Here is a 24,660-nt window from a genome sequence, read left to right on the forward strand (position 1 = left end):
GTTACCTGAAACTTTGCTAAATTCACTTACTAGTTCTGGTAGTGATTTGGAGATTCCACATAGTTCCATGTATCAATAGTTCATTCCTTTTTAGGGCTGAGTAGTATTTCATTATATGGATATACCAGTGTTTATTCATTTGCCTGCTGTGCACATTCTTGTATACATCCTTGTTTAGATATATATTAATATTTTTGTTTCTCTTAGGTATAAACCTAAAGAATAGCTAGGTCATATGGTAGGTGAATGTTTACCTTTTTAAGAAGTTGCCATATTGCTCTCCAAACTAGCTATGCCATTTTATATTTCCACTAGCAATATATGAGAGTTCTAGTTGCTCCACAGTCTTGTCAGCACTTGGTATTGTCAGTCTTTTTTTTTCTTTTTTTTGTGACAGAGACTTGCTCTGTCGCCTTGGGTAGAGTACCATGGTGTCAGCCTAGCTCACAGCAACCTCAAACTCCTGGGCTCAAGCGATCCTCCTGCCTCTGCCTCCCGGGTAGCTGGGACTAGAGGCATGCGCCACCATGCCCGGCTAATTTTTTCTATTTTTAGTTGTTTGGCCAATTTCTTTCTATTTTTCCAGGGTCAGTCTTTATTTTAGCCATTCTCGTGAGTATGCCATAGTGTATCATTGTGTTTTTAGTTGGTGCTTTCCTGATCATTAATGGTGTTGGGCATCTTTTCATGTGCTTATTGACCATTCATATGTCTTCTTCTATGATATGTCTGAGCTATTATAAATGTATTTTTTAAATTTGTTTTCCAATTGATCACTGCTAGTTTACAAAACGCAATTTATTTTGTATATAAAAATTGTAACCTCAGCCAGGCGTGGTGGCTCATGCCTGTAATCCTATCACTCTGGGAGGCCGAGGCGGGCGGATAATTTGAGCTCAGGAGTTCGAGGCCAGCCTGAGCAAGAGCGAGACTCTGTCTTTACTAAAAAAATATAAAGAAATTAGCTGGACAACTAAAAATATATATATAAAAAATTAGCCGGGCATGGTGGCGCATGCCTGTAGTCCCAGCTACCCAGGAGGCTGAGGCAGGAGGATTGCTTGAGCCCAGGAGTTTGAGGTTGCTGTGAGCTAGGCTGATGCCACCACACTCTAGCCCGGGCAACAGAGCGAGACTGTGTCTCAAAAAAAAAAAAAAAAATTGTAACCTGAAATTTTGTTAAATTCAATTATTAGTTGTGGTAGTTGCTTTCTAGATCCATAAACATATCATGCAGTTTCACTTCTTCTTTTCTGATAGTTAGGCCTTTTATTTCAGATACTTCCTTCATTCCACTGGCTAGGACCTCCAGCGCAATGTTGAATAAAAGTAGGGGTAATAGACTCATTGTCTTGTTCCATATCCCAGGAGAGAACTTTCAGGTTTTCACTATTAAATATGACGGAAGTTGGCTGTGAGTTTTTCTTTGGTGCCTTGTCTTACAATGAGGAAGTAACCTTTCATTGCTAGTTTGTTCAAAGGATTTATCTTGAATGGCTGTTGAATTTTATTGAATGAATTTTCCTTATCTCTTAAAAACGTCATATTCTTTTCGAATTCTTTAATAGAGTGAATTACATTGATTGATTTTTCAAAATGTTCAGCCGTTAAATTTCTGAAATAAACCCTAGTTAGTTTCTGATTCAAGTGGCAAAGACAGGGAAAAAAAGAACTCTAGTTAGTCATGTTGTGTTATCCGTCTATATATTGTTGAATTTTATTTGCTGATACGTTTTAAAATTTTTTGAAACTATTTTGCAATTATATTTATGAGTGATATTGATCTATAATTTTCTGTATTTATAATATGCTTCTAAGGTTTTGGCATTTGGGCTATGCTCACCTCATTAAAAAAATCTAAGCAATGTCCCCTCCTTCTTTATTTTCTGAAAAAGTGTGTATAAGATTGCTATTATTTCTTCCTTGAATGTTTAATAGAATTAACCAGTAGAAACAGCCTGAAGTTTATATTATAGAAAGAGTTTGATAACAAATTCAATCTTTTTACTAGATATAAAGCTATTCAAATTTTCTGCTTATGTCAATTTTACCAAGTTGTATTTTTTTAATTGTTTTTTTATTTTTTTTTTTTCTTCCTTTTTTAGTAGGGACAGGGTCTCGCTCTTGCTCAGGCTGTTCTTGAACTCCTGACCTAAGCAATCCTCCTGCCTTGGCCTCCCAGAGTGCTAGGATTAGAGGCGTCAGACACCATACCTGGCCTTAACTGGTTTTTTAGAGATAGGGTATTGCTCTGTTGCCCAGGCTGGAGTGCAGTGGCACAATCGTAGCTCACTGCAACCTCAAACTCCTGGGCGCAAGTGATCCTCCTGCCTCAGCCTCCTGAGTAGCTGGGATTACTGGAAAGTGCCTCCAGGCCTGGCTAATTTTTTAAGTTTTTGTGGAGACAGGGTCTTGCTATATTGCCCAGGCTGGTCTTAAACTTGTGGCATCAAGTAATCCTCCTGCCTCAGCCTCCCAAAGTGCTAGGATTACAGGCATGTGCCCAACCATAAGTTGTATTTTTTAAAAAATTGTCCATTTCATTTAAATTAGTCAAATTTGTTGTCATTAAGTTTTTCATATATTATTTTATTATCTATTTAACGTCTAGGATCTGTAGTAATAACCCCTCATTTATTTCTGATGCTGGTGAATTGTCTTCAATCTCTCATCTCTCTCTCTTTCCCTCAGCCTAGATAGGGGTTTGTCAATTTTATCAATTTTTTTCAGTGAACCAGCTTTTAAGTTTGTTAATTTTCTCTATTATCTGTCAGTTTTCTCTTCTATTGATTTCTGATCTTAATAATTACTTTCTTCCTTCTGTGTGCTTTGGAGTTACTTTGCCCTTCTTTTTCTAGTTCTTTAAGATGGAATTTTAAGTCATTGATTTATACAAACATTTAAGTGTAAGTTTTCCTCTATATTTTTCCTCTAGCTGCATCCCATAAATTTTAATATGTTAAATTTTCATTATCGCTTAGTTAAAAATATTTTCTAATTTCCCTGTGATTCTTCATTGACCCTTGGATTATTTAGAATTGTGTTGTCTAGCATCCAAATATTTTTCCTAAATATTATATCTTATTGATTTCTAATTTAATGCTGTTGTGATCAGAGAACATATTCTTTATTATTTCAGTCTTTTAAGATTTATTGAGACTTGTTTTATGTTTAAGCATATGGACTATCTTAAACATATAAAGAATATGTACTCTGTGCTTTTGAGCGTAGTGTTCTATAAATAATTAGTTCAATGTTGTTGATAGTGATGTTTGACTCTTCTGTGTCTTTACCGATATTTTTGTCTAGTTCTATCACTTGCTAAAAGAGGAGTATTAAAATATCTTACTATTATTGTGGAAGTTTCTATTTCTCCTTTTAATTCTGTTAATTTTTTCTTTATCTTTTTTAAGGCTCTGTTATTAAGCCCATGGACATTTAAAACTGCTATATCTGCCTTATGAATTGTACCTTTTATCATTATGAAATGTCCCTCTCTATATATGGTAGTATCTTTTATCTTGTATTATAGGTCTGCTAGCAACTAATTCTCTTGTTTTTCTCTATCTGAAAATATCGTTGTGTTGCCTTCATTCTTAAAAGATATTTTCACAATTCTGGACAGGTTATTTTTTTTCATCACTTTGAAGATATTTTTCCACCATCTTCTGACATCCATCCATTTTGATTTAAAAATCTATAGTCATTCAAAACATTGTTCCCCTATATGTAATGTGTCATTTTCCATTGGATGCTTTCAAGATTTTCTCTTTACCCTTGGTTTTTATCAGTTTGATGCTGTGGCTGCTTATTATGTCTCCAGGCATGGTTTTTCTTGAATGTATCTTGTTCAGGGTTCACTGAGCTTCTTGAGTCTATACATTTATGACTTTCACTAAATTTTAACAAGTTCTTGGCCATTATTTCTTACCTCATTCTCCTCTCCTCCTCTTCCAGGTTTCCAATTACATACCTGCTACAGTTTTTGATATTGTTCCCTGGGGCTTTAAGACTCTGTTCATTGGTTTCAATCTCTTTCTCATTGTTCTTCAAATTGGACAATTTCTACTGCTATAACTTCAAGTTCACTGACTCTTTTTCCTATCATCTCTATTTTTCTATTAATATTAGAGCATAAAGTAACTACAGCTCACCTCCTTTAAATGTCCTCTAAAATAAGGGAAATTACCCCCATGCTGGTTATTGCTCAAAGTTTTTATTGCAATGTACAATCTACCTGCTTTAAACCCTAATCAGAATCCTCAAGTAGCTGTTCCTGTATTTTGAGCAGAGTTGATAGTTATTATCAGTGGGAGGATTAGTCTCAGGGGGTTATACCACCATACCAGAAGCAGAACTCTCTTGAAATTGGTGTTTTGACCGCACATCAAGTCCTCACCACATCCTGCCTGTTAATAGTGCCTTCCAGAAGGTGGTCCAGCCTCCAACCAGATTAGACGCCAGTTGCACCGGCTATCAAGGCATTTTGTTGGTGTTCATCTCTCCAATTAGATTATAAGCTCCATGTTTATTTTTTTTCACCAAGATATTCTTGGGACCTTGCACAGTGCCTAGTACAAGAGGTATTTGTCTGAATGCATAAATGAATGAGATTTGTCAGATGTCTGACTCCCAACTTTCTCCCCAGCTAACCAGGGAGTTTTGCTCTCCTTAATCAGAATTACCAATATAAATGGTATTGAAATATTTACTCAGAACATCAATGTGGCCAGGCATTTCCACTTCATATTTTTACCCAATATATAATACTCGGTTGGCATTACAACAGCACATGGGTTGTATTTGAGAGGTCTGTAACTTAGAATAGGTGTTCCTATTAACAATGTTAGATTTGCTTATTCAGTTTTCAGTCTTGTCCACAGACATCTGTGAAATCCCTAGTGTAGCCAAAATTGTAAATGCCTACACCAAAACACTATAAACAAATATTACTGCAATACTAGTAATCTTTAAAACCTAGGGAAATAAGAACTAGTGTATTTAATGTAATACTTAACAAAAACTAGGCTTAATTAGAAAAAGAAGGCTGGGCACAGTGGCTCACACTTGTATTCCCACCACTTTGGGAGGCTGAGGTGGGAGGATTGCTTGAGATCAGGAATTCAAAACCAGCCTGAACAATATAGCAAGACCTCATCTCTACAAAAAAATAAGAGAAATTAGCCAGGCATAGTGCTGCACACCTGCAGTCCTAGGTACTTGGAGGCTGAGGCAGGAGGATCACCTGAGCCCAGGAGTTTGAGGCTGCAGTGAGCTATGATGGTGTTACTACACTCCAACCTGGGCAACAGAGTGAGACCCTGTCTCAAAAAGTAAAAATAAATAAGAAAAGGAAAACTGGGTAGGTAGAAGAACTTTTGTAGGGATGCTGAAGGAAACTTCTAAACATTTTCAAGGGCTCAAGAGGTTGATGACACCAATTTTATGTATTATTTATATTAAAATCACATGGCTTTATATTTTCATATGGGTGGGAAATCTTTTTTATATAGATGGGAAAGGAGAGAGGGAGAGAAAAAAGGAGCATAGGGAGTCAGAAATGTTCAGAATCAGAAAGAGACTCAGAGAAATGTATTTTCCTGTGATCGCTGGGTAAGGGTGATAAGACAGAAAAAATTTTCAAGAGACTTGAAAAAAGGAAGCTGCCTGGTTGGGAATAACTAGACGGGATTAGACAAGTGAGTGCATAGACACAGGGGAAGGGCAAAGAGCATGTTGGCTCCCTGAGGGAGAACGAAGGACAGCACAGAGATGATGGATCTGAGTCCCTCTGTCCAATAGAACCTTCTGTGATGAGGAAAATGGGCTATATCTGCACTGTCCAACATGGCAGCCACTAGCCACCTGTAGCTATTGAGTACTTGAAATGGAGAAGGAACCAACTTTTTAATTTTATTCAATTTAGATTTAAGTTTATATAGGCATGCATAACTAGTGTGTACCGTAGGATTGGACGGCTCCCTGCACCATTCATGGGTGTGGGGCAGGGATACCGAAGGGAGCAGGTTACTGCTGGGCCAGAACAGCTGGTACTTGTACAGAACAGAACGAGTTAGGCATGTGAAGGAAGTGGGAAGGTGGCCGTCAGTATGATTAGCACCCATGTCTTGTGTTCATTTTTTAGCATGCTTTTAATAAGATGGCAAACTATATTTAGGTAAAGATAAAAATAATCGAACTTATTTCAATTACTTCAATAACCACTAACGACTTAAAAATAACTAACTTGGACCGCTTTAATGACTTTCAACATCAGTATGGAAGAAGATACCCAGATGAGCAGGAGAAAGCATTAAATTTGGGCAGAGAATGGAGGGGGCATATAGATAATTTCTAAGGAGCATGCAGAGGGGTTTGTGGCCCCTCTATGGCATGGTGCCTGGCATATGATAGCTATACCATAAATATTCCTTGAATGACTGTCTGCCATGGCAGGGCAGGAAGCAACAAGGCAAGAGCCCAGCCCTGGTAAATACAGAGGCTGAGGGGGCTCTCATCCTCTCTGGGGCACCCTGCAGGGACAAGCTTACTGGGTTTCAAAAGCCAGGGAGAGAGGTTCTAAAGACTCAAGACTGGATGAGGTAACCCCAAGAAGGAACCTAGACAGACCTAAGTTCAGACACAGGAAGAGGAGGATGGAAGGAAGGAGGATGGAAGGAGGCTGAGCTAAAGCTATTCAAAATGTAGAAGGCTGGGTGCGGTGGCTCACACCGGTAATCCTAACGCTTTGGGAGGCTGAAGCAGGAGGAGGATTGCTTGAGGCCAGGAGTTTGAGACTAGCCTGAGGCACATGGTGAGGCCCTTTCTTTATAAAAAAAATCTTAAAAATTAGCTGGGGGCCGGGCGCGGTGGCTCACGCCTGTAATCCTAGCACTCTGGGAGGCTGAGGCGGGTAGATGGCTCAAGGTCAGGAGTTCAAGACCAGCCTGAGCAAGAGCGAGACCCCGTCTCTACTAAAAAATAAAAAGAAATGATCTGGACAACTAAAAATATATAGAGAGAGAAAAAATTAGCCAGGAATGGTGGCACATGCCCGTAGTCCCAGCTACTTGGGAGGCTGACGCAGAAGGATCGCTTGAGCCCAGGAGTTTGAGGTTGCTGTGAGCTAGGCTGACGCCACGGCACTCACTCTAGCCCAGGCAACAAAGCGAGACTCTGTCTCAAAAAAAGAAAAAACAAAACAAAAATTAGCTGGGCATGGTGGTACATGCCTGTAGTCCTGGCTACTTGGGATGCTGAAGCAGGAGGATTGCTTGAGCCCAAGAGTTTGAGGCTACAGTGAGCTATGACAATGCCACTGCACTCTAACCCCAGCAACAGAGCAAGACCCTGTCTCAAAATAAATAAATTAATTAATAAATAATAAAAATAAAATGTAGGAGAATATGCGGAGGGTCAGGTCTTCATAAAAGGGGGAAAAGTCTCACTCTCGTGGTAGATATTTCATCACTTGGCATCCTTCTCTCCACTGGATGTCTAGATTGATAAAAAAAGAGTGACATTTGTTGATCTTAATTGTTCTTCATACCCAAGACAACCTGTCTCACATGTGCACACGCACACACAACATTATGACAAACTTTCAGTAGATTTTTAATAATAAAATCCCTGGAGTCTTGGGAAGAGTGATAACTGAGTAATGACATGACTGTTCACTTCGTAGATGTTCTTCAGCTTCTGTGAGAAGAATGTGGATTACGAAACCTTTAAAGCATTGAATGACGCATGTCTTGTCTATGATGGTCGACTCGTGATTGATACCAGCTTCCACACCAACGATACAGCTATCAGAGCTGCTGGCTCCCTCACCAAATTCTCCAATAGATATTACGCAAACGACTGGACTCACAGCAACTTCAATTCCAAAGAAATTGGCTTTCAGCTGGCAGCGGCTATGCTCAATCTTTTTGATCCAAGCCTTGAGCCTGTGACTGAGCCGCCCGCTGATCTTGACCGGCTCATCCCCATGTACAAGGGTGCCAAGATCCAAGGTGTGTAAAAGGCTGCCTGCTTCCCCTTGGTGAAGCCACAGGTTGGGTCTGGGTCAGCATTCAGACCATCCCTCTGTGTTTCTCTTAGGCTTGCCGAGGAAGCTCCTCAGTCCCTCAGCGTGTTGCCCACAGAGATAATAGAGGGGTCTGTCTCATTTTTTAAATGTTTATTATGAACCTGGAATTATTATTATTATGGTCCTGGTCCTTTTCATTTTGAGCATGTATTGTGGGCCACATCCTAACTGTGGTCCCCATAAAACAGTCTAAAGAATGACAGTAACTTTCCTGAAGTCTCAGAGCTGGTGAGTGGTGGTTTACCCTGACATCTTACCCAAAAATTACTTTCTTACTGTAAGTTCAGAGATAAGGAAACCCTTCCAGGCAGACAAGTCCTTAGTGTCCTATCTGGATGGATAAGTTCTACCATTTTGCAGTTGTAAATCAGCCCACTGTAACTGCTAAGCCTTGTCGACCCCTAAGGAGATGATTTCCTAAGTAGCGCAGGGTTCCATCATGTTTAAGGGCAAGAGATACCTTTGAAAATGGTGCCTTTGAACGTTGTGGACCTTCTACCAGAAAAGCACACATATTTACAAAATCATACGTTCACTTCCAGAAGGTTCGGAGATGAACCCCTAAGGCCACACATAGACCCTAAGGGTGTCCACGAACCCTAATCCAAACAACGGAACATCAGACTAAAGAAACAAAAGCCCCCACATTCTAGTCCTTGTCTTTCTCTTCCTAACTAGATGGCCTCAGCGAGATCCTCCTCTGCTTCTTGCTCTAGGCGAGACCTTAGGAAAAGTGGTGGCCATGGGCAAGCGAGAGAAGGGAGGGGCGTCAGAAACCAGAGCTGGAGCAGGCTGACTTCAGGAACAAGTGAAAAATATTAAGAATTTGATAACAATCATTTCTAAAGCCGCAAAGACCTTTGTTGATTTTCCTTATTAAGTTCGATTTTTTAATATTTTGGCTACATATTAAAGAAGTGTTGAGGAATGGGAATGACATTGCAACACTTAAGGCTTTTGAAGGTCTTGATCTGGTTTGGGCAGGAATAGGTTAGGGTGCCAGGAGCTATGGATAATCACAGGATATACACAGGATCAGCTTGGCACATCGTGGAGCATTGGTGACTATATTAAGAGATATCATGTCACATTCACATTGCTTTGATTAAATAAAGCTCAAGCACACCAGGGAGTTCCTTGCTATTACCAGAACTCTAGTGGGAAGGTTTGAGGAGCCTACATTGCTGTAGACATCTCCGTTTGTCCTGTGGTGAAAATATAAGCTCTGTTACCCGTCTCATTAACGATCAATTTCAAATGTGGAATCCTCGCCATCTCCTTTAGGAGGCATTCTTCCTGGCTCTTACCATTACCTGCATATTGCCAAGCCTGCCATCCCATGTCCCTTGGCGATACTAATGGCACAGCCTAATTTCGTAAGTATTATTTCTGAATTTCATTTTGTTTTCAAAGATAAAACTTTATTTACAGGAGGTTGAAACTCTTTACTCAGAGCCTGTTTCCCTTCCCACCCTCAATTACGCCTGAAGGGCCATCCAGGAAAAGCAGAAGGTGTGGGAGTGGGACTTCCCTGAGTTAAAGGTAATCAGAAACAACACAGGTGGTGGGTCAGTTGGAGAGCAGCTCTAATAAGATTCTCTGACACGTGGTCCCAGATTGGGGTTCGTTGTCAGTAGGGACTTCCTTTCTGAGGTGTCACATCTGATTTGTAGTCAGTGAGGCAGACACTAGAAGTTTCTTACTTAACTTCTGTTAAGTTTCTGTTTCCATTTTCTTCTCCTGAATATTTTTGAGAGTTAACAATATGACCAACTTAAAATAAACACATGTCCCTGATTTTCCTGAGGATAGGGTCAGCCATCTGGCAGGTTCTTGCCAATGAAATGTAAGTGGAAGCTTTTGGAAAATTCCTTAAAAGGTGGCAGACTCAAAATGGGACAGGCCATGAGCCTCTCACCCTTTTCCCTTCAGGAAGTCTGAATCTCATCTCTTCCACTGCTTTCCCCGGGGCCTTGAACAGGTTATGCACCTTCTCTGTATTTCTGGGATTATTAGGGAAGATATATAAATAAACACTGCCTGGAGCAAAACAGGTAGCCAGTCAATGGTGAAGGTTGTTGTTTTAATCATAATTCCAGATAAATAATGAAACCTGGGTCTTCCGGGAAAAGGATAGATGCTACGTGTTTAAAACTTATTTCCCTTAGGCCTTTCCCAGGTTCTTTTAGGTGTTCTATACACAAGGCCCAATGCAAAATTTTCCTACAATAAATAAAACCATAGGGTCATAGCAAATGGTGTTCCAGTTTCCATTGCTATGTAAAAAACATTTAGTGGCATAAAACAGCCATTTGATCCTGCTCACAGATTCTGTGGGTCAGGAATTCAGACAGGACACAGCGGGATCAGCTTGTCTCTGCCCCACAATATCCAGAGCCTTAGGTGGGAAGACTACAGGTCAAGATCAATGGTCTCGGTCATCCAAGGGCTTGTTTATTCATAACCAAAGGCTTTTTACTCACCTGGGCTGGAATTACTCAAAGACAGGGAGTACTGACCAGAATCTTCCCACCTGGGGTGTCCGTGTGCCTGGGCTTCCTCACGGCATGGTGGCCTCAGAGTATCAGACTGTGTATGTGGTGGCTCAGGATTCTGAGTGCAAGTGTTCTCACTAGCAAGTTGGAAGCAGCATTGCCTTTTGTGACCCAGCCTCACAAGTCACACAGTGTCACTTCCCTCATACTCCCTGTTAGAGCAGTCACAACCCCCCAAGATTCAAGGGGACGGAGACAGAGAGTCCATCTCTCAATGGGAAGAGTGTCAAGGTCATATTGCAGAAGGGTATGTGATACGTAGGATGGGGATATTGTTGTGGCCATCTTTGGAAAATACAATTTGCCACCAACGAGGTGGGGCATGAACTGAACAGGATAGTGTTTATCCTGAGTGTCCAGAGGCTCAGCACTTTAGTCATCATAGATAAGTAACTCGAGTCCAATATGTACAAGAGATAGAAAATGTTGGACTTGGTTTCAAACAGAACCAGATTCTTCAAGGACACTGAGTAATTTCCTACATGCAGTGTCATTTATTTATGAACTGCTGACACTCTCTCTCTCTCTGAATAAAGTCAGAGGAGGAGCCAAAAGGGGTTTCTAGATAATGAGAGTTTTAATAAGAGTGCAACTTAAATAGATTCTTTGGCTGGTGCTATGACAGTATTTGAACAGGACCCCTGACTTTAATTAACCATTTTGCCAGGTGGGCCTCCTTTTTAATTAGTACAGAAGATCTAAACAGATTTTTTTCCATTTTATTATCCAAGAAAAAAATGTAGGATGGCTCCATGGCAATCTTTTGGAGTTGGAATTAATTTGATTAAGTGAAATTTTTGCCAAAATGGTCAGGCCGTCGCCTAAATATAGCCAATTGATCAAGAATAGAGTCCATTGAACAACATTTCACTAGAGAAACTGAATTACTATTTTTACAATAAATGTAGTGCAGATGAATCTTATCAGACTTTTATAGTACTCACTAATTGGAATATTTAAGTAAGAGGATACTTTAGTAATTCATGAGCTCTTTGGGAAGTAACCTGACAAAAGGAAGAAAGGGGACCCCGAGTCGTCTACATAATAAACTAATTTACAGATTCCAGTCCACATGCTTTGTTGGCTTATACACCACAGAATAAAGAAATTTGTCACAACAAATTCTGCCTTGGATACCATTAAATTTAAAATTGTGTGTTCATGACGAGAGCTGGGAACTTGATTTCTTGAACACCAAGTCTGATTAATCCTGTGTCTTCCATTTGGCATGAATTTCAGAGCCGTTTTCCAACCTTTGTCAAAATCATAAAGGAACTCAAAAGGATAATTGTATTCAGGAAAAAAGAAAAGTAAAAACCATATCAGAACCATTTACTTCATCAAAATCTTAAATTCAAGATCCAAATTTTCTAACAATTTACTTATATACTTAAAATAAAGGAAGAAACTAGACACACCCCACCAAATGGGAAAGTGTGTAAAATGATTATAATCACCCCAGAATCCCTCACTGGGTGGTAGGGCTGGGTGTGCCTTGTGTCGTCCTTTAGGGCAGCCACTTTCTGTGAGGAGGAGCAGAAAGAGTTCTGGACCTCACTGGGTTTTCCTGATCTGTCAGTGACTGTGAATAGGAATGACCCAAGCTATGAGGGTATTTGTGTCTGAGATACTCCTTTATAGGTGAATTGTCTTTCACTTCAGTTGCAAAATATTTTTATGCATTCTAAGTTCCCAGCATAGCCCCTCTGTTTATGCTGACATAGTGCCAAATCTCATTAAAATGGACAGGATTCCTTCCATAGTTAAGATCAGCCATAAGTACAACCTTGTCTCTGCTTTCTCTGTAGTGTGCCTGCTTTCTGGACTCTTTAAGCCCTCGTAGCTGTAAATCACTATATGTTTATGATTATGCTGAAAAAGACCCAAAGATTGTTATTCAGTCTTTAAAAAATAAGAGCAAAAAAAAGGCAACAGATCCATGACAAGAAGTCATTGAAAACACTGATGATGATACCACACCTGTGGAGCAGGTTGACATTGAGGGTCACGCAACGCTCAGACTCTCCGTCCTCTCAGCCAGCAACCTGCCAGGGCTCCTCGTGACCTTGTCAAGTCACTACCAGCTAAGTAACCGTGGCCCTTGATCTGGAGGTGCTCAGTCTTGGCCAAGTTCATGAAATCCAAAACAGCCTTCCTACACACAAAGAAGTCCTTGTAAGCTCAAGATGGGGCATTTAGTGAAATTCTTTACAAAGTCCAATTTTTGTTAACCACATGGGTGGATTTCAAGGTGTGCCCCTTTCATGCTTGGGTTCCCTTTTCTTAATCACTCATATGCTTAATCACAGCATAAAGAAACTGTGAAAAGGAGGAGGAGGCCTGGGGAAACCTGGCAGCTAAAACTATGCCAGAGCTGTTGCTGGTATCCTTCTCCCAGACACCCAGCCACCTTACTACCTCCTCAGACACTCATTCACCTGAGGTTTCCCCCTTTGTCACCAAATTGTCCCTTACTGCAAAGGGAACACCTACCCCTGGGGGCAAGAGACCAAGCCCAATGCTGCTGGCTTCAACTCAAATGGTCTTTCAAGTCGTGTACGTAATCTTAGAAATGCACGGATAGGCCAAATTCTTCACTGTCTATATATGTATTTTAATTCTGAAATAGTGTTTAATATTCTCGTGCCCCCACCCTGGGAGGTGGGATTCATTGCTTAGTGTGAGAAGTCAAGACTTGAGGAAACACACCTGAATGAACAAAACCATTGGGGCATCTAGCACCAGAGAAATACTGTGGCAAGACCAGAGGGTGAACAGATGATCAGCAAAGGAGACCAAGCCACCTGCAACCAGAATCTCTGGCCTGGCTTCTTCCCCACTCTCCTCCAGACAAGCCCCAGCCCTGCGACAAGCCTCAGAGACTCCTGCCTGTAACCTGCTTCCTTCCTTCCTTCCTTCCTTCCTTCCTTCCCAGTGCTCCTTCTGCTTTTTGTTTCATTTCTCTCTATTTGTTCATCAAAAGTCTAGTTCCTTGCCACAGCGCAGCCAGAGTATTAAAAAAAAGCTTTTCATCATTTTAGAAGTGATGGTCATTATGTAAAAATTAGAAACTGCAGATAGTCAAATGACCATAAGGATAAACAATAAAAATTACCTAGTCTCCCAAACACAGAAAATGACCATTAAAATTTCATTAAAATGTTGATACAAAAATAAAATGGAATGGCACTGTGCATTTTCGTAAACTATTTTTCTGTACTATAAGATATCCTGTGAACATATTTGCCTGTTATGAAATATATTTGAAGACTGATTTTTGTTGGATGCATTGCATTCCACTGTGGATGGATCATTGTTTTGTTAGATAATGTCTTACTGAGTTTGGGGGGTTTTTTAAACATTTTGCTACGGATTTCCTCTCTGTGTCCACCCATTTCTATGGATGATGAACCTCTTGCCTTTCCCTTGAAGCACCATCCCCCAACCCCTTTCCTAAACTGCATTTGTTCCTCCCCTACCCCCAAATATCCAACTTCTCATACATTCTTGGGGTGGCCCAGAATCGCCCCCGTGTGCCTCCTGTATCTCACCTTGTGCCTCTACAGTTGGCTGAGTCCTCCTCGGGGCTCTGCTGTGTGGTACCCAAACACCCACCAGTTGCCTCTATTTATTTAAAAGTTAAACTGGGTGTCCTTGTTTAGACAAAATCCCCAGGCGATGTCTAGGACTGAGTAAATGTTTGGGATTAGTGTAGTAGTCCAACTTGCCTTGGATTTCTAAATGCCACATTCAAGTTCAGAGTAAAAGCTTAAATCTATATGCACTCAGAAAAGATTTATTGAGTGTTACCGTGTGCTAAGTTCAGAGTCTAAGGGCAAAGGGAAGGTTCAGTCAGTACCAACAAAACCTATGTTTGTCCACAAGGCTTCCCACTGCGGGAGCCAGTGGGGGGCATGTCTCCAGTTGGTAGGTCGGTAGCCATCAGGGGCTGAAACAGAAAAAGTAGTCATGACATGGAATGATTTAATACAGCAGCATCTTTCCTTGTCATCTGGGTTCATATGGCAGTTTTAGCCAGTTTCTAAAGGGCGTAAAGCCACAAATCCATACTTTTAACAATTTATAAACTAAAAAGTCACTTGCAGAATGTGTGTACTTCTGATGGTCTTGAACTTTCTTTTTGGGAACAGACCTTTTGAAATAACTGGCCCTCCCCAAACCCTGCCATAAGGGATTTGCCTTTTACTTGCTTCTTTTAAGTACTCTTTAAAATAACTGAAATTCTTTGTCATCACTTTTGACTAGGGTTTTTTTTCTCAAAATAGTGCTGTGAAAACTAAGAAATTTAGCAGTTTTAAAACACCTCAGATAAGAGAATAAACCCAGTTCCACTTATTAGCTGTGTAAGGTATTGAGTAACAGAGGATTGGTTGTAACCTAGCAACTAATTTAGAGTCCCAGAACAATGCGATCACAGTTTAAAATATCCTGAGGAACATTTAGTCATTAAGTCCAAGTATGTGGTTTCTGACACACTGTTATCTTCTGTTGATTTCAGTCAATATCTATTACTGTTATTTGCAACAAGCGATAAGCTATAACATATCTGTTCTATTTGAAAAATAAATTGCTATGATAAAAGTTCCCAACGTCCAGAAATGTTTCTAATGTTGTTTTTCTGATCCACCTCCTCTCCCCCCGCCGCCAGGGTTTAGAAATAGTAACAGGTAGTGCGGAAAATGGGACCTACTTCCGAATTCACATTAACAAGTATAACATGGTGGAAACTATCACGTGCCTCTCTAAGGAGCCTTTTCCTGTCTCCAACTACATCCGCTTGTTTGGGCAGCACGAGCAACTCCTCAACAACCTATGTGCTCGGTATAATGACAATCTGATCCCAGATCTCTACAGGTAAGCTGGACACTACATTTGACTATGGGGAAACATAAATATCTATAATGTCCCACGAATGAGGGATGTGTGTTATGATGCACCAGAAAGAAAATCAGAAATCCCTGGGAGAAGCAGGAGTGGCAGAGATTTCATTCTAATATATAATAATAATAAAAAAAAAATCTGGAGAGCAAAGGGTCATAGGAGGAAGTGCATGGATTCCAGATGTGTGCACACCTGACTCTCGTGGCCTGGACCCCAGTTGTGCAACCAAGCCCACCACGATGGGCTCAGATGAGATGATATTCAAGTCCCTTTCCACATGGGGCTGCTAAAAGGAGTGGTCAGAAACTTAAGAGGTAGATTTGGGATCAGGATGTAGAAGAATCTGGTCCTGATGGGAACTCCACAGCCATAGGACAAGATGTTTGTGATTTCAGCCTTCTTCCTGACAGCATGTGCTCAAGCAGACTGGAGCCACCATTCGTCCAGGATATCGGTGAGGGAATTCCTACACTGACAGGTCAGTGAGGCTAGTGATCCAAATCTTTGTAGTTTCAAGCTCTACGACACTCTTCATCCTGTACCATTAGGAAGGCATAGAATTTTAGAATGATAAGCTACTTCCAAATGTAGCCTGCTGCTTAGCAAGGTTGGGAGAATTTCCGTCTATCCACAAAACAAGACAATGACAGAGCCAGATAGTACCAGATAACAGATGTAGAATGTAAATCATAGAATTTTAGTGTTCTCAATGCCCACAGGGGTGACTGCTGGGATCAGAATCAATCTTCTCCCTCTCAAAATTTTTTCAATTGTAGAATACATCATACAAACAAAAAAGTATGTGAAACATGTATGTACACTTAGAGGAAAATAATACTGGAAATCTATGTGCCTACCACCTACGATAAGAAGTAATTCCTTACCTCAGGAATTATTGGAATTACTGGAAGCCCCTCTCTGATCACACTCACCTCTGTCTCCTTGGAGGTAGCCACTATCCTGAATTTGAGTTAGGCGTTCTGTTTCCTGTAAAGCAAGGATCAGCAAACTTTTTCTATAAAGGGCAGACATGATCGCTGTTGCAAATACTTAACTCTGCACTTGCAGAGTTAAGTAAAGCAGCCATAGACAATACATAAACTAATGAACACAGTTCTGTACCAACAAAGCTTCATTTACGAAAACAGGCGTCTTTCAGAAGGGCCTTGGACTTTTTAATCTGAGGGCCAAAATAGGAACCTGGCTAGATTTGGTCTGAGAGTACTAGTTTCCCAAACTTTGTTTTAAAGATGTGCACATATACATGTACTATTTCCTAAATAATATTTAATTTATTCTGCCTACTTTTGAATCAAATCTGTGGCTTACTAAAGAAAGTCACCATTCTGTATAGCACTATGTTTGTGAGAACCATCCCTGTTGATATATGTAGCTATAGTTCATTTGTTCTCCCTGCCATATAGAAGTATTGCGTCACGTGACTGTGTCACGGTTCATGGATTTTCTTGTTGGTCGATGTTTAAATTGTTTCTAGTTTGGTGCCATTATAAACAATATCGTGAATGTCGTGAACATACCTCCCATGCAGGATTTCTCTACAATACCCTAGCCCTAAAACTGCTTGCTCACAGGATATGCAAGTCTTCCACTGAGGCTTATCTTTTTACTTTCTTTATGGTGTCAACAACTACTCTTAATTTAATTTAATCTGTCTACTTCAAGGTTGTCTTGGATATTTTTGGCCTTTTGCTCTTCCAATAATTTTATTATAATCAACTTGTCAAGCTCTTTGAAAAGCCCCACTGGATTTGATAGGAAATGCATTAAATCTTAGATCAATTAGGCAAGAATTGACATCTTTGATATTGACTCTAGTATCATAACACAGTAGAGGTCTTGATTTATTTAGGTATTCTTTAATGTCTTTCAGTAAAGGTTTATCATTTTCCCCATAAATAGCTTGCACAATTTTTGTTTGATATGATCCCAAGGTGCTTTATGTTTTAATTGCGACTATAAGTATTGTTTTCTTATTGATTGTTGCTGATATATAGAAATATACTAATTTTTTCTATGGTTCTGTGTCCTGCAAATTTCCTAAACTACCTCATTCATTCAAATAATTTGCTTGTAGATTCTTCTAGATTTCCACATAGAAAAATTTTATTATCTGCAAATAATGACAGCTTTGTTTCTTCTTTTCCAACCTTTATAATTTTTATTTTTCTTGTCTTACTGCATTGACAAAGCTTTGCAGTAAAAAATATCATGGGAATCATGAGGAATGGTACCCTTGCCCCTTTCTAATCTCAGAGGGAATGTGTTCAATATAAGTGTGTGATATTTGCTGTATATGTTTTTGTAGATGCCTTTTATCAGATTAAGAAAGTTCCCTTTGATTACTGGCTTGCTGGGCATTTTTATCATGAATGGATTTTTACTTTTTCCCCAGAAAGAGTACTTAATTCCTAAAATCTTTTATGTATAAGAATATCTTCCTAATGCTTTCAAATATAAGCTACATTTTAATAATCAAATCCTTTAATCGTGGACTTTCCTTCCTCAAATCTTTGTATACTTGTTGACTCCAATATTTATCTTAAATAAAGAAAAATGAAGCTGTACAGTGGCTCACGCATGTAATCCTAGCACTCTGGGAGGCTGAGGTGGGAGAATTGCTTGAACTCTGCAGTTCGAGACCAGCCAGAGCAAGAGCGAGACCTTGTCTCTACAAAAAATAGAAAAATTAGCTGGGCGTCGTGGCATGTACCTGCAATCCCAGCTACTTGGGAGGCTGAGGCGGGAGGATCACTTGAGCCCAGGAGTTTAAGGATGCAGGAGCTATGATGATGCCACTGCACTGTAGCCCAGGGGACAGAGCAAGACCCTGTCATAAAGAAAATAATACTCATAACAAAGAAAAATATAAATATTTAGAAAATGAATTCATTTGCTCCTCACCTTGTTCATAGGATTTTATTGTTGCTGTCAACTTTGCCCAAAATATTTGACTTAGAGGGCAATCAGTTGTTTGTTAAAGAAAAATTTTACTTGGTGAGGAATGATATGCTAAGAACCTTCTATGAAAAAAAAAAAATGTTTTCACATTTGACCAAATTCAAAGCCCTGCCTGGTCTGTTTCTCCTTTGAAACGGACAGACTTGGTGAGTTGAGATTAGTGGGGGACAGCTGTTAACTGATGATAGTGATCATTTTAAAGTTAATTTGATTTGTTAAGAGTGAATGTTTGGGATGGCAAGATAAGACAGGACGACACTGGGTGTCGGGAGCTGCCGACTGACATCTGTCAGAAAGAATTGGGGCAGGAAGATGGTCCCTTCAGTGTCCTTTTTAAGTGAGGTCCCGAGAGCACTGCCCTGCCTTGTCGGTCACTCCCACACGTGTGTCAGTGTGCACACGCAGCTGCGGCCACATTCTTCCCAAGTGCCACAAAACACTGCCAGGTCCCAGTGCTAACTCTTGGCCCAGCAGTGCCGCCCTGTCTGTTGTCAGACTGGCTGGCAAGGCTCTTTCCAAGCAGGGTGAATGGCTTAGCTGATTTTGGCCACGATATGATTACCGATTGTTTTCCTGACCTTGGCAGCACCGGCAAGATCTCTTGTTCAAACCCGGGCGCGTTTCCTTTGCGCACTGCCATCCACCGCGGCTGAGGCAGTGCCAGATGCAGGGAGGGCTGGGCGTTATCCAGCTGCTCCGTTGTTCCGCAAGTCAGGCCTGATTCCAGGATCAGTTCCTCTGCACATTCAGAGAAGCCTTCTCGATCCTTCCTCTCCACGTCCCTGGATCTAGTCTCACTCCGTCAGGGGCCAGAACAGTGCAGGCCAGGGCCGTGCCGACAGGACCGGTGGCAGCCACGAACGTCAGGTGGTGCCGTGGCAGTCAAGGCCTCCCGAGCAGACCCTGCTGCCTGCGAGTGGCTCGCTTGGAGCCATATGGGGACACGAGGTGGCGGTCGAGCAGCCAGACACAGTGACACGCAGGCGGGCAGCTGTCACAGAGCCACAGTGCAGCTAAGGGTCTGCAGCCGGGGCTGGCTTGGATCCCACCTATATTTTGTTCTTTGTTTTTGACCTCAGAGCAGCAGTACAAACAGTCAGCGCTGAAGAGGGAGAGAACTAATTCGCCATTAGTGATTCTGTATTTGTGTGTGTGTGAGTGAGAGAGAGATGAATTGATCAATCGATTGATTTATCACTTTGGAAAAAGAATACAGCCAATTTTATATCATTCGTTTCCTTCTGAACCAACCAGCATTTAAAGTCACGCAAATATGTTACTAGAATTTTCCCTTTCCCAACTTCCCCTTAAGAGCATCTGTGTCTCACCACGCACGCTCACACACATGCACACACTGCAGTCCCCCTGCCCGCAAAGTCCTCCTGCCCTGGCCCTGCTGACACCACTCCTCCCTTCGGGAACTTGGCGGAAGGAACTTGGCTGAGGGTGCTGGAGACGTCAGGACACGGCAGCTGTGGGTGGAGAGGCGAAGGGAGGCTGAGGCAGCCTCCTGAGATGCTGCCTGCCAGGGACCTGCCAGGGACCTTAACGGGGCCTGGCCCAGGTCTTCTCTGCTTTCTTAACTCCAGCACATCTTCTTTTACCTCCACTTACCAATGACTCTGCAAAAGAAAATCTTCACACTGAATCTGTCCCCTCCCTTTGCCTTAATTAATAGTCTGTACATCGTTTATTCTCACGGCATGAATAGGTCTTGCCCTAGCTTCTTTGTATGAGCCCATCAGATACTCAGAAACCTTGATTAAATCACCTCTTTTCACATCTTGCCGTGTTCAGCTCTCAAAGACTGCCCTGAGACGCCCTGCATCCTCCTCCATACTTTCCCGAACACTCCAGTGGCCTATTCTTAGTGGGTAAGTGCTGTCGCGCACAATAATCTAAATGGGAGCTGAGCAGGCCCTTTAAAAGGCTACCGTTACCTTTTTCAACGCTGAGGCTGAGGCACCAGCAGTTATTCCCTTAGGAAAGCCACCTTGCGCTCTCTCTGTCTTTGGAGCGGCAAAGCAGGATGCTGCAAACCCAGGTGGTCCCCTCATTCATTTATTCAACTTCAGTTGGAGTCATTTCATCATGACTTGAAAATGTTTTTCCATTCCCCTGTGGTCAGCAGTCTTTTGCTGTGTCCAGTAGTAAACTGCACACTAACTTCCAGGTGCCCATTTTCCCCAGACTTATCAAAATCTTCTTCAACTACGACTGCCCACTCCAACTTCTCAGTTTTTTTGTCCATACCTAAAAGGCGTTAGATGATAGTTCTCCCAATATACTCTTCCCTCACGAGCTTCCCTGCCGGCCATACGCCAAGTCATCAACCTGCCTTTCAGTAGACTCTTTAAAGTGTTCTTGTTTGTCTGTGTTATTTCAGATAATACCAGTTCTGTTTGATAGCCTTGTAAAGAATCCTTTCCCAAGCGATTTGCTAAAATCAAAGTCCATTCTCTTCGTTTTGCTGCCCAGTCATTTAATTATAGTCTATCTCTGCACCTTATAAAAGGCAATTTAGGTCAGGTTTGCTCACATACTTGGTCCAGGGATTCCGCACTGATCGTTCTCTGGCCTTGTTACTCCAACAGGCAGATCCTTACCCAGCAGTGTTTCTCCTACTGTTATCATAGGCTATGAGACTGAACCTCAGTTTTTGAACCTCACTTGTTCCAGAGATGGTCGTCCTTCAGTCTGGAAACATAGACCAGGATGGGGCCAAAGTCCATTTGACACAACATGTGTTCATTTTTATTGCTGATCTTGTTCTCATTAAAACTAGGGATCTTGGAATATATAAGGAACTCAAACAACTCAACAGGAAAAAAACCAAATAATCCCATTAAAAAGTGGGCAACAGGCATGAATAGACCTTTCTCAAAAGAAGACATGCAGTTGGCCAACTGGTATATGAAAAAGTGCTCAACATCACTCACTGTCAGAGAAATGCAAATCAAAACCACAATGACAAATCATCTTACCCCAGTCAAAATGGCCATTATTAAAAAGACAAAAATAGTGGATATTGGTGAGAGAAAAGGGAATTCTTACACATTGTTGGAGGGAATATAAACTAGTATAGCCACTGTGGAAAACAGCGTGGAGATTTCTCAAAAAACTAAAAATAGGATTACCATTCAATCCAGCAATCCCACTCCTGGGTATCTACCCAAAGGGAAAGAGATCAATATATCAAAGAAATACCTGCACTTGCATGTTTATTGCAGCACTATTCACAATAGCAAAGACATGGAAGCAACCTAAGTGCTCATCAAAGCATGAATGGATAAAGAAAATGTGGTGTATACACACAGTGGGATACTACTTGCCCATAAAAAAGAATGAAACCCTGTCATTTGCAGCAACATGGATGGAACTATAGGTTATTATCTTAAGTGAAATAAGCCAGGCACAGAGAGACAAATAATGCATGTTCTCATATCTGGGGGCTAAAAATTTGATCACAGGGAGGTGGAGAGTGGAATGATAGATACCAGACGGTGGGAAAGCTGAGTGCAGGGAGAGGGAAGGATGAAGAGAAGTGGGTTAAAGGGTACAGACATACAGTTAGACACAAGGAATAAATTCAATGTTTGATAGTGGAGTATGGTGACTGTACTTAACAAAATGTATTGTACTTGGGATGTAAACACCCTAAAAAAACTAAGGTCTTTTCTAGTATACGTCACTTCCCCCCATCTTCCCACTGTGATATTTGTGTGGAATTAACCTTTTCTGGGATGAAAAATGAGTTTGTTTTGAACTAACCTGAAATTATGGCCAAGACATGTCCTTTAAGATTGTCATGCCAAAGACTATAGTGTGGAAGAAAAACAAATACGCCATTCACATAGTCAGAAATGAATGTTAAAAGTGACAAACACATGGAGTTCTGCATAAAGTATGGAGGATTTTTAAAAATTTACGTCATTTGGGTCGGGCGCGGTGGTTCATGCCTGTAATCCTAGCACTCTGGGAGGCTGAGGCGGGCGGATTGTTTGAGCTCAGGATTTTGAAACCAGCCTGAGCAAGAGTGAGACTCTGTCTCTACTAAAAATAGAAAGAAATTAATCGGACAACTAAAAATATAGAGAAAAAATTAGCCGGGCATGGTGGCGCATGCCTATAGTCCCAGCTACTCAGGAGGCTGAGGCAGAAGGATCGCTTGAGCCCAGGAGTTTGAGATTGCTGTGAGCTAGGCTGACGCCACAGCACTGTAGCCCAGGCACCAGAGTGAGACTCTGTCCCCAAAAAAAAAAAAAAAAAAATTTACGTCATTTGTCATGAAAATGTCACTTGGCATATCGTATTAAGATATATCAGAAAGGCCTGGATTGAGATTTTTCTATGGTTTTGAGGTATCACAAATATATAAATTCTTATTTCGAGTACCTCAATCTCACTAGTGGTAGTAAGAATCTTTGCCTGGAGGACACTGACCATGAATGAATGAAAGAAAAATGAGTGTCCCACCTAACAGTCAAGATTTTGTTTTATGTTAAAGGCTTTTTTTAGTGAGAATGTAAAGAATGAGCAAGGATATTCAGTACCAGTTAACATCAATCAACAGTCGGGCGGGGAGCGGGAAGCTCAGGTTTACTAACAGAAAACTCTTCACTGGCGTTTCCTACCAGCCTTGTTCAACGAGGACTCCCATAGCGACATCGCCCTTGCCAGGAGGGCACTATGACCTCCTAACACAGAGGAACTTGGTGTTCTTCCTACTATAAAAGAAAACTAATGCTTTCATTATTTGGAAGGAAATGTGTATATTTAAATCACACATTAATACCTGGGGGAGACAATTGCAGCCCAGGGGCGGCCCTGCATCCTGGAAGACAGAGCTGGAATGTGAACCATACATGGGACAAGTCACATAAAGTGTGAGACACAATTCACACACGTCTGTTGGACCATATCTGCAACATTATTTTAAGAAATTCAAACGTTTCACCAAGCTTTATAAAAACAAAGAAATACCTTATAGTGAGACCACCACTGCCCCCTCTAAGTTACCCATAGCCCCCGTCTCCTCAGCTGCCACCTCACCACCACCTTTGTTCCTGTGCACGAGAATTTGGGTTGAAACTCCTACAGCATGTAAGAGCAGACGTCACTTCCGTTTCCTTAGCGTGGAAAGAACTCTAGACTAAGTCAGAGAGAGGGTTCAAATTCCTGTGTTGTTGCTTATTTGTGTTGGGAACTTGGAAAAGCCAGTTAACCTCATTGAGCATCAGTTTCTTCATCTATAAAATGAAGATATGATCTGTGATAAGTCCTCCCACATTACAGGATAAAAGTAGATAGTGATATGAAAGTATTTAAAGTACAAGTCCAAAAGGATGAAAAAAAAGTACTATAAAGTATTAAACAAGTGCAGAGTTTTGTAATTGTTTTAGCTCATGAGTTCATATTTGCTGTAAGTCGATATAAGCCTTTACAGAGAGGCAAAAACACTTCCAGCCATTTTACAGTATTCCTTTTCCCTCCCAAATTAATACAAATTTAGGGAAATATAGTGCTTCCTTTAATAATTTAAATGAGCAATGTTTTAGAATCGCATCCAATGTATGTGCCTGCTGCATCTTATTTTTAAAATTGTCTATATGGAGGGGTACCCATGATACTTAGTTCGCTTGTTTCCAGAGTTGTGCTCCGAGAAAAAAATTTACTTAGGGAGAAGTCATTACCAAGAATTAAATAAGTGAGAAATCTGGTGTGTCATTTAGAGTAATAATATACTAAAACTAGAGTCAATAATGTCCCTCCCAGGGTACTTCATAGCAAAGAAAGGATCAAATGTTTCTATAATGCTACACTTAAAGATGATTGCCTTTCAAACCACTGGGTACCCAAAGCAACCAAATAGGTTCTGAATATCATTTAGAAATTTGAAATTATGAACTGTTTGAGATATGAAGTATGCCTAGAATCTAATATCATACAGTTTTAAAAGTTGCTTTGGAAATTGTTTCATTCATTGTCAGTAATTACAAATACTTTAGACCTACATTGTCTGCTGTGATTGTCAGTTGTAGCCACAAATGTCTATTTAATTTTAATTAAAATTAAATACAGTTAAGAATTCAGTCCCTCAGTCACGCTAGCCACATTTCACATGGTCAGCAGCCA

The 24,660-nt window shown here is 40.8% G+C and overlaps 1 protein-coding gene across 1 annotated transcript in view; it reads left to right on the plus strand.

Annotated features, from left to right (window-relative positions):
* CFAP61 (cilia and flagella associated protein 61) overlaps nt 1-24,660 on the plus strand; it is a 255,956-nt gene that overhangs the window by 190,688 nt on the left and 40,608 nt on the right. Inside the window, exons 22-24 of the mRNA XM_012657219.1 lie at nt 7,685-8,012; nt 9,374-9,465; nt 15,314-15,519. Coding sequence (XP_012512673.1) covers nt 7,685-8,012; nt 9,374-9,465; nt 15,314-15,519 — 626 coding nt within the window. The remainder of the gene's footprint in view (nt 1-7,684; nt 8,013-9,373; nt 9,466-15,313; nt 15,520-24,660) is intronic.

Source organism: Propithecus coquereli, unplaced genomic scaffold (genome assembly GCF_000956105.1).
Source record: "Propithecus coquereli isolate 6110/MARCELLA unplaced genomic scaffold, Pcoq_1.0 Scaffold533, whole genome shotgun sequence".
NCBI classification, from domain to species: domain Eukaryota; kingdom Metazoa; phylum Chordata; class Mammalia; order Primates; family Indriidae; genus Propithecus; species Propithecus coquereli.